Raw genomic sequence first — 11427 nt, 5'->3', positions numbered from 1 at the left:
TCAACACCAGATGTCTCTCTTTGCTAAGCCACGGCCAGGACACCATGAGTAGAGTCTGTGATAAACACCCGCAGAAACAGGGCTTGGTTCTGTCAGACCTCATCCACACAAAATCCCAGGCTGCCATTGGAGAGCGCGTCGGCAGGAGCGAGCAGGACGCAGACGCAGGAGAGATCGCAGGAAGGCTCCGACGAGCGCAGCGTCCATCACTTCAGCTGATGTAATCAGACAGTGTGTTTGTTGGAGTCAGTTTAATTTAACAATAGCAACTTCGTTTTAAAAGACGCAAAAGAGGGCGAGAAAATGGGACATACCGCAATTCCTATGTTGATGGCTGTATTGTCCTACTGCGTGTGGGAAAACGCCGAGGTAAGAGCGACACAGTCTGGATCATTTGTAACGATGGCGCATTGAAATTTTGCTGTATGTTGTATGCTGTAATTTATTTAACGTCGACATTACACATGCCACGCATACGGCTGCTTGTGTCTGCCATCTCCATATTGCTGACACGCACTCTTATCTTGGGCTGGTTTAATTTGTAAATGCATCCTCGTGCACCGTCCTATGTCAACATGAGTAATGACACACAACGTCCACACAAATGCAGTGGTGGGAAAAGGATTTGAAATACAAATAGCCTGTGATAAGATACAAGGCCACACTTACAATATATACATGTAAGAGGCTTCACAAGGACTCAGTTTTTAGTATATTTGGCTCGCTGCGTCAAGTCTGGGCCTGTATCGGGCGTGACAAATGTTCCATGGGCTTTTTCCTCTGTGGAGCGATGGAGATAAAATCCCATCTCGCTTGTGAAAGGAAGAAATCAGCTTGCATTCGTCCTCTTTTAGAAGAGCGGTGCAGCTCTTGAGCAGGATGGTGTCATGCATATTCAGTTGCTGCTCTGTGTTACATGTGATCTTTATGAAAGAACACAGAATGCATTAGAAAGATAAGAATTTAATCTCACAAGGGGAATCATAGTGCGCCATTGTCAGATTTTATTTATACTTGTGTTTTTTAAATATGTCGCCTGGAAAATGTATGAGAAGTAACCATTCACCCAAGAGAGCATGACTTTGATACATCATCGGACATGCGGAGCGTGAGCACGATACAGAGTGCACTAATGGAAGATACGGGGTCATCCTATTGTCATCTGTCTCCATCAATAGGTAGAGTGGAGATAGTGAAAGACTCTTGTACAGAGCGACAGATCAATGGGATGCCAGCGGCTCCCACCTTCCCTTCTCTCTCATCACGACTTCCAGCAGAGGCGCAGTTTGATGGACTCGACCTTTATTTCTCAATAACTTTTCAATCATCCATCATCCCTCGCCCCCTGTGATGAACTGAGACGTGAATTCAGGTTGGAGCGTGGAGCCGCTTGTGTGTCAGAGTGGGGGTTGTGTTGGAGGTGCATGTGAATGTGGAGGGGGAGGAGGGAGGATGAGTCATGATGTCCCAGGTGGAGCTATGGCTCAGGTCAAATGTACTTTTCCACCTGGAAATGACAAGCAAACGGGCCTCCTCCTGATACTGTATCTCGGCTAGAATATATAGCATCTTGATGGTTGGTTCCCAGTCTCTCCGAGTTCCTAAGAGGATTTGTGAGATGTTTATTTATTAGCCATCTTCCATCGTATGTCTGTAACAGTCATAAAGCCTCTCCGAACGTTTTGAAATAATTTCACTTCTCTAAGAGCCTTAGTGGGATTACTGCTTTGCTGAAGAACAGGCTTTATACAAGGAGACCTGCCCATGAAGGTTCACACTGAAGATTATGCTGTGAGAGGGTTGGCTGGCTGGATTACACTGTGGTATTAGTCCTAATAAAACTGTCAGCTCCCCTTAATTTACTCAGCATTCATTCAGCTGGAATGTGTGAGTTGGACAATTTTGTATTTATCTCTTTCATAGTGTAATATTGAAATTTTGTGGTGTATGGGATAAAGCCTGCTGTATAAATATACGCACTTGTCGATTTAATTTCGAAAGAGCGTTTTGGATTTGTGAAGCCTCAGTAATTTTTCTTTTTCTTTTCAGCTGTAATACAAATTCAGCATCATTCCATCCCGTTTTGTTGCGATGATTGAACACACACATTGATACCAGGTTGTCGCATATGTCAGGTTCAGTTATGGCCTCACAGGTGTCCCAGCTGTGATAACACTTTACCTGCCACGGCACCCAAAGCATTTAGCTAATTGACACACTGAAAAAAAAGGTCATACATGCAAAGTTCTCAGAATCAACCACCATCATGGGCAGCCCATAAAGTTATATCATGTAGTCTGACATTCGTGGATGAGAAGTTTGGGGTAAATTTGTTGGGTTTTGTGTGTGTTAGTAGTCTTTATGTGGATTGCATGTGCTCATTAGCATATACTCTCAGCTGTCGGAAAATTTGCCAGGCTGGGTTTGTCGGGTATATATTTCAGGAGAATACAGGCACAGCTCTTACAAAAACCAGTTGGCAGCAGACTGGATGGTGAAACTCCCCTCTCCTGACCACCCCACCACCCATCAGCACCTCAAGGGTAAAGAGCTGGTTCACTGTTACAAAGCTAAGATGGAATCCACATGGCTTCTTCTGAATCTGTGGTTCAATAATTGGTTGGACCCTGCAATAAACTGAGCAGTGTGATGCTAATTGGATAACTGTCACTTCATAGGTACTGTCAGGTGCCAGTCTCCATGTGACACTGACTGGGTGTGCCAGCCAAGACAGCCTAACAATATCCAGAACCCTCAGCCTCAGGGTGGCTCTTTGTCACCAGGTGTGAATGGGATTCATTGATAATTCTAGCTGCACTCATTCTGGCCACCTGCTACGTGTCTGTACTTCAGGAGACACCTGGGCTAACCAAGCCTGAAAGACCTCCTTCTTCAGCTTTGTTCACTGCTGGGGTCCACCAGCAGGTTCTTAGTTCTCAGCTGTAGAGTTGACAGCTCTGTTCCTCTCTTCATCGGGGTGCCGAAGACATGTAATAGGACCACCAAGTGGATCATCCAACTTTGACCTTGGTACACTTGCAGATTAATCAAATTAATATTCATTTGTTTGTTGTCACCAACCCATGACTAGCACTGAAGTCCAATGACAAAACACCACTCTGGTTCAGATCAGACAGGCTGTTCCTTTAAATCACCCTGCTCCGGATTTCTCCATTGTTGCCATTAGAGTTGAAGTCTTCCTGTAGAACCCTGTCCAGGACGCCACAGTCAGAGCCTTCCCCTCAACGACATACATTTGCATAGAGTCGACCCTCTCATTTCCCAGGGAGAACTGCAACACAATGGCACCATGAAGAAGATATTAAAGAAACTGGTACTGCTCCAGAAGTGGTCCAGGAAAATCTCTAAAAGTTGACAAATGCGTATTGTATTGTGGTATATATTGTCATACTGTCTATGCCTCCTCTTCAAGATCACAGTGATTGTGAGTACTCACTTATCAAACAAAACATAAAGCCAAACTGCAGGTAGTGAGCTCAGTTTTTGCTTCAGCAAAACCCACACAGTAAAAGCTGATTTAAGGAGTGCAGTCACAGTGATTGTGCTTTTATGTAGCCATATTTGATAAAGTGGGGACTAGGGACTGTGGGTATGCTCAGTTTTAGTCAACCAGCTCTGTATTTATCAAGATAAATGACTACAGTGTGACTCAAAACCTGAGCACTAGTCCAGAGGGGCTACAGGGAAACAGTAGTGGTAGTCCCAGAACCTAACCCACTCTACATACAGGTTTCTGGAAATACAGGATGGCTGGGAAGGCATAAAGGATAAAGGGCAGAATGGGAGGGAGAGAAAAGGGAAGGACAGAGTAGAAACATACAAAACACATTTTTCTATGAAAATTGAATGAAAATGGTGAGTCACAAAGTCACAAACCCTCTACCATCAGCAGCAGCAATTTCAGGCCTCATGCTGGAATACAGCCATACACGTTCATGCACCTCCCACCCCCATCTGCCTTTCAATGCAGTAAGAAGATTTGTCTAAAAAAATAACATGCACACACACACACACACATATTCTCTGCCCTACACTCACTTAATTAATTTTAGAGCCATAATCGGGTTCCACTAATGGATTCCTGTGTGTTTGCTATTCTCTACTATATATCTGTGTGCCAGTGGGCATAAAACATACCATTTTATTGTATCACATGTTTTCCCCCTTGTTCTCTGTATCTGGCTTCCTTTCCAAGCTTTTCAAGTGCAGCACACACACAGGACCTGGATTAAATCCTGCAGAGTCACTGTGAAATGAGAGCTACATTGTAATGGAGTAAATGAGCTCTGTACATGTACTTTAGAAATTGAGCTGTTATTCGAGCTGACAAACTAGTGAATGATGTTATTGTACCCTTTTGGTAATTTATGCAATTGACAATATTGAAACTGTGCCTTGTGTTGGGGGTGGCGGATGGAAATTAAGAAAGTTTACATTTGCGTTGTGTCTCCGTGCGTGGAGTTCATCCAGATTTTCTGCTGACATTAAATTGACTGCACTTTTGCACGGCATCGTACCTCAAATCCTGGTTTGGATGACTCAGTTTTGTCTTTTAGCCTTTCTGAAATGGTTCAAATTATGCATTTCAGTTGGAAAGAAATTGCCAATTCAGAGTTTAATAGTGTTTGCTTGCAAGGCTCATCACTTTATGTCATCTCTATAACCTGTCATGCATAACTACTTGATGATGAGTTCACTTCTTTGGCTTCCCAGGAAGCACAGCTTTTTCTACGTTACATATAATGAAGGAATAACATTAAAGAGGAAGCTCCCAAAGATGACTTTCCTCATCCGTTTACTGAATGTCACACATAACATATATGTAGATATGGGAACATCAAGCTTTAAGTACTTGAATATCAAATATGCTTGCACCTGTGTCTGTAAAAGCTGAAGTCCAGATGGGATTGTGTTGTAGAGATGTGTTCAAGTGTTTTCTGTTGGTGTTTGCGTGTCATGAGTTTGTTCATGTTCACACAGATTAAGATAGTAGCATAGCATAGCATTCTTATCTCCTCCAGCTGTGGCTCCTGCCCACAGTCTTGCAGGGCAGAGATATCAGTAAGCCTAATGACTTGGATTTTTGTGGAAAAGTTTAATGCCTGGGCGAAGTGAGATGTTTAGTCTTGCTGCAGCCATTGGGAGGTTTCAGAAGAGCGCACCCCCACCCCACCCCCCCTCATCCCACTTCGAAAACATCTGCAGTGTGGTGATAACACTTGTCCTCCATGTTCAGGAGGAAGGAGAGAGAGCGCAGTAAAACAGATTGCTGGTGAAGAGTGAGGAGGGATTGCCCTGGCACGGGAGATGATTTGAGAAACGGAGAGCGTGAGGGTGAAGGAGGAGAGAGAGTGTAAGTGATGTAGAGCATGTAGAATGTTATGTGGGTTGCAGGGTGGAGTGCATGCTAATGGAGGAACCCAGCCCTATTGCCTCTCAGCCGAGGAGCTGGGAGAGCACAGAGATCCATCTTTGTCATGTACATGTATTCACAGGTGGCCTTGAAATGAGACTAAGGGGGGGGTGAGCAGAGGCAAGAAAACCCTGTGGCCAGAGCACAGCACTGCACACAGTTGTATGGAAGCAGCACTGCAAAATCTAATTTCCTTAACGGCCTGGGCTGCAGGGGTTTAGAGAGTGTGGGGTTGTTGGGTCCACTGAGACTGATCAGGCCAGTATTAAAATTCTGCAAAAGAACACTGGAAGCTGTAATGGAAAAAAAGCGGATGTACTTTTTGGCAGGTCTTTTCACTCTGCCATAATTTGCGCAGTGTTGGCTGCAAAGCACACAGCTCTAAAAGCTAATTTCTGACACACTATTCCAAATGTAACAAAGGTGCAGCAGTATCAAAGGGTGGATGTCACAATACACCCAACTGGGTCACATGCTTACACTCATAGATAACTCAAAGTACACGCATTCAGCACACTCTTGCTTCTTTATAAAGATGGCACGCTGCAGAAGCTGCATCAATTATTGAAGGCCATAGAAAGGTCTGGGCTCTCGCTTGTCGACAGGGCTTTGGCACTTGTCACGCACCCTCTCATCGCTCCACTGCCGGTCCTCTCTCTTCATGCTACCTTGTTTTCAGTACCCCCTCCACCCCTTCGCTCCCCGCTCTCCAGGCCCACTCCCTGCTTCTGTCTACAGAACACAAAAGAAAATCCCCACGCCTTTCTCCTCCTTTGCCTCGACCCCCCTCGGCCCTCTTCTCTGTCTCTGCCCCAGCTTCTTCTGTTCTTCCCCTGCCACATCCCAAAAGGCACCCATTACCCCTCCCCTACCAGCTCCCTCCCAGTCACTGCTCCTCCATCTGCCTCTGCTGCTTTCATTGGTCAGTGACATCTTTTCACTTTCCTTGTTATTGTTATTGAATAATTCATCCTCCAAACTCACCCTTCATTTTGCCATTTTTTCTGCACTTTGCATTTTTTTTCTTCGTTCTTGATATTTTCAGACATCTGACGCTGCCTGTCTTCATTTGCATCTGCTGTTTCCTCATTAATACACTTGAACAAATAGTCTTAGCATCAAATATTTTTACAATATGAACCATAAACATAATTACCCATAAATTGGTAGCTTTGTTGTTATTTAATGAATGCATTTATTGCTCTTTTTTGTATAGTATTTGAACATGAAATTTCACTTATAGATGTAGCACCCGAAACCATTTCGAGCATTTATTTATTTACCAGTGTATGTGTGTTGTAGGATTTTATTTTCTAGGAGCTGCAGTGGAGTTTCATACATGTCCTCCCTTGCCTTGTGACAAAATCCCCAGTATTCAGCGACTCCAGCATAGATTCTCCAAAGCCTGCCTGCGATTGACTCTCCCTCTTATATAACTTACAGAGGTGTTGTGCCCACTATAAACAAGCAGACTGATGGTACAAACTGCTGTATATAACAAATAGACTCAGGTGGTTCTGTGGCTGCCAGTGATGGGGAGAGACAAATAGTATTTCATTCTTTTCTCATCTTAGGGCCATTGTGCTGGCCAAGGCCAAGCTATACCAGTTAACAGCCAATACTCACCGGAGCTCAACTGACAAATTGTACACTAGTCTAGTGGTGGCTTGGAAAAAGTATGTAATAAACGCACAAAGCACAAATGGAGGTCCCAGGCCCCTGTGAGAGGGTCTCTTGTACAGATTGTCTCAATGATTAAACCATTTTCCCTTCAGCTGGACAGTCTGTGGAGACTTTATGGCCTGAGGAAATGAGATAACACTAATATTTAATCTACTGAGTGATTCTGCAGCACAGACTGGCAGACTGCACAGCCAGCACACATTATCACAGCAGAGTGGCCCAGTATAAAATAACACTGAGACAGCTAAAGCAAGACAGGGCATGCCAGCCTGACATGATCTCAGTTGTGGTTATTATTTTTTTTTTTTTGTCAGTGGAATTGTGGAAATGAAAGTGTGCTTTCTACTGCTACTGGAAATATGAAGTGCTCGAGTTTAATGTGATTCACAGAGATGCTTTTAGAGGCTTTTAGACACAAAGAAGGGTAAGAAATAACTTCCAATTGTTAAACAGAAGTATTGCAGTGCCTTCGAGGTTAGTGTTTGTTATTAACACTAGCTGGAACAGCAGCGGCACCACTTTGCTACCTATTTACTTATTTTAACTTTATGTGAGGTGAGTCATCATGTTTACATTTACCTTTACCTGACTGATTCCCGGATAATTAGATTGTAATTTGTTCAAATCCCATCTTTTGTAACAGTGGGAATGAACGCACTTGAAGAACATGTTGAAGGTACAGACAGTTGATTTCTCACAAAATGGAAAGATAATCAGTTGTGTTGTAACATGCAGGATGTTTGGCCCCGAAGCAGACTAATCAGAGGGACATGTGACGAATCATTAAGTCAGCTACTGATTCACCACAATGAGATGTACCAAAGGCAGCAAGTGAGCAAGAGTGAGATCATCAATCATAATACAATATAATGCTGTCAATGATCGAGTGGTGTATTTTTAACATGGTAGATTGCATCAACTGCATATGTTTACTGTTGATGTATTATGTTTACTGCTGTAACTAACAATCCTTTTCACTGTAAAAGAATCTATAAGAGAAAAATGCCACATGACATTTTCACATTTATTTAAAACACTTTTTATGCTTTTAGTTATTATTTATCTGACAGATAGTCCAACCTAAAGATAATTTGATTTACAGAAGCAGCATGAATCTTGAATTTGTAAAGCTAAAGCCATCAAATTCTTCACATCTGGTTGATAATTTTTATACTCTACTTTATACTATAATATGATCTTCTTATTTTAGGTATGGCTTTTTTTTTGGATGATGATAATGTTATTGATTTTATCACTGAAGTTGCATGCCACCAGGATGTCATTGTTGCTGTAGTTGTTTATATTCAGATGAAATTATTCAATTCATTCTATTTACTGACGTTACGCTTTTATATAATTAGACATTATTTGCAAAGTAGAAACATTTCTACAGTATTATAAGAGACACATTTGACCAACAGAGCGGGGCCCAATATTGACTAAATGATTTAAGTGGCGTGTAAACAACCAAAAGACTGTGATAAGGAAAGCTAACCAACCATTAAGCCAGTGATCAGGGACTTGTTGGAGATAGGAAGTCGAACTGAACATGTGGGAACTCTTTCATGTAAGAAAGAAAGAGAGCGAGAGAGAGAGGCAGGCTGATAACGAGCAGGAAAGACAGAGAGAGAGAGAGACGCTGAGTGACATGCTTGAAATTCTGTAGGGAACCAGTTGCTACGGTAACAGAGAAGGTAGCCGGCTCCTGTGGGTGGTGTTACCATGGCAACCACCCTCGGTGGCTAAGTGATGCTGAGAGGGAGATCGTGGATCGTGGAGGAGAAGGCTAAAAAATGTGCATTTATGGGCTTGAGAGGAGGAAGTGAGACACATGAAGACGGTGATCCATGAGCTTAAGATGATGTTAAATGTGGGAGAGTGACACAAGCTTTACTGCACACTGTTTCATTTGCAGCAGAACCCTGTTTTTTTGTGTGTGTGTATGTGCGCGTGTGTGTGTACAAGCAGCAAGCTGGTCCCAGCGGCCCCAGCATTAGCTGTTCATATCCTGCTGTTCATTAACACAGCACCTCATTACTGTGAACCATAGGCCAAAGATGCTGTGCAAGGCAACATGAAGGCCTGGGAAGAGGTCATCCCCTCAATATGTCTTTGTAGTTTATTGAGATAAAAGTGGCCTTGCTGGGCTCTTTTATCAGTGGGGCTGTACATTCAGACCTCTCTCTGGGAGTTAAAGACCAGTTTGCTCCCACTGTGGTGACACCACATGCCTCTGAATTACAGCAATGAAGCAACATGTTGTGTAGTTAAGTTGAATGTTATTTAGATGCCATTATACTTAATTTGGTGTATACCATATGTGGTTTGTAGTAAAAAAAAATCAACTGTTATTTTTGTCTTTGAAACTTACTTTAATAATAATAAGTACATATAACGGCACACCATTCTCTTGCTCAGGCTCACACAACATGTAACCATAAAGCCTCATTTCCATAACATGCATCTGCTAGAAAGGCTCCCAGGAGAGCCGGCACGATGCGTTCAGAATTGTGTATTTGCATAAATAAGAGACAGAAGGAAAGAGATATCTTCCCATACACCTGAAGTACTCACTTTTACAGATAATTTTTATTTATAGATATCAGTGCCTTACTTGAAGATGCTGTTAGTTTCAAGACAACACTCAAGCACAAGATGCAGTATAGAACAGAGGATTTACATACCAACTATGTGCAATTCTCATGCCTTGAATGAGTGGAAAGTAAAAGTACAACTGGGGGGAGCGTTGACATGCGGATCCAGAGGAGAACACAGAGGAAAAAAAGACTTCAATAGAGTTCAGCTGCAAAACAACAGAGCACAGGCAGAGTGAGGGGCTTGAGAGGCAGCAACGACCCAGGGTGTGAGATAAGAAGGAAGCAAGAAGAAGCATCAGGTCGTATTGATGTTGGCTGCCTGCTGTTTGTCAGTGAGACCGTAGAAAGACGTTCTCCCCTTAAGTGGATCAGTCATTACACTTTTAACTTAAACATGTCCTCATTTAGGTCTTGAGATTCCCTTAATCAACTTAAAACATGCACAAGGACATCATGTTGCTCCAACCTCGTCTCCCCCCCTGCACCACATGCACAGTGTGTCAGGTACTTCACTCCACTGTAAAGTATAGTTATCATCTGTACTTTCTGTATGTCCTCGATGTGAGATTGAGAATGGTCTTATGTTCTCCGTTAACCCACAGAATTCAAGATTTGGTTTCAGTGTGGATTATCAGTGTCAGAGATCCAGTTCAAGACAAGACAAGACAACTTCATTTGTATAGCCCATTTTTACAAGCAGTTTGTCTCAAAGTCGATCTGTCAGTCATCAGTCTGTCAGTATTCATGACACTCAAAACAGACAGCAAAAAATTTAATATTGCACTTGTCTAAACATGGCCCCACAATAATTCTCATTAAAGATGTCCCGATACAATTTTTACCTTCCCAATACCATTTCCAATAGCTGTGCTTTTGTTGTTTGACAAGTTGACACAAGGGATTTGCTGTTTATGGACATGTACTGCATAGGCAGTAAAAAAGGTATGAAGTTGCATGCAGGTGTATGGAATGGAAACTTCTGTGGGATTTGACTGGTGTATAGACTCGCGTACGTACACTGATTTAACTGCTTTAATTGATTTTATTCATGTATTTTCATTTCAGTTCATTAAAAATACTTTTTTGCTTATCATAACTAGCAGGTTTTGAACTATGGGGAGAAAATGTAACAATACCCTGTAGTAAGTAATTGTCTTAGTGTTTAATACATTTCAGCTGTGACAATGCACAGCATGCACTTGCTAATAGAAATCTGAACCTGCCATCTGAGTGCCAGACATGACACAAGCATTTTTTGAGCGTATTTACCATATAAATACTGATTTGGAGAGCTTGTTTGCATTGTGTCAGTCACAATCTGCCTGCGGAAAATCCCTGATTCAGTGGCAGTTGTGTTGACATTAGGATGTTTCAGATGGACCTGCAGTGCTCAAATCTCCGCTAAGCCTTTGATTCCTTCCAATCCCCTGAGGTAGCTCTTCAGCTTGAAATATTTGAAGGCACAGTGTTCGGCATTACCATGTTGTGTTGCTTAACAGTGAAGGAGGTTCAGCTGTGTTATGTAACAGGAGAAATTCATCAACAATGCTACCAGTGGACAGAATCATTCAGTTTGGCCATGTGGAAGAAGCTGAATCTCTCAGGAATTTAATGTTTTCAGACTGTTTTTTTTTTTTATTTTGGCTGGATTTATGAAACATTATTACGCTGTTGTTTATCTCCCACATATTTGCAGGAGGCGGCAGCATAGAG

At 42.5% G+C, this 11427-nt stretch overlaps 1 protein-coding gene across 2 annotated transcripts in view; it reads left to right on the top strand.

Annotated features, from left to right (window-relative positions):
* Positions 1–31: 31 nt before the first annotated feature.
* aplp1 (amyloid beta (A4) precursor-like protein 1) overlaps positions 32–11427 on the top strand; it is a 30901-nt gene continuing 19505 nt past the window's right edge. Inside the window, exon 1 of one of the 2 annotated variants that reach the window (XM_046399369.1) lies at positions 32–369. In XM_046399369.1, the coding sequence (XP_046255325.1) occupies positions 304–369 (66 nt within the window). In that variant the 5' untranslated portion in view covers positions 32–303. The remainder of the gene's footprint in view (positions 370–11427) is intronic. The other variant, XM_046399371.1, reaches the window with a different exon arrangement.

Source organism: Scatophagus argus, chromosome 9 (genome assembly GCF_020382885.2).
Source record: "Scatophagus argus isolate fScaArg1 chromosome 9, fScaArg1.pri, whole genome shotgun sequence".
Lineage (NCBI taxonomy): Eukaryota > Metazoa > Chordata > Actinopteri > Scatophagidae > Scatophagus > Scatophagus argus.
Note: the sequence above shows the minus strand (reverse complement) of the source record. Positions and strands in the feature narration are given on the sequence as shown.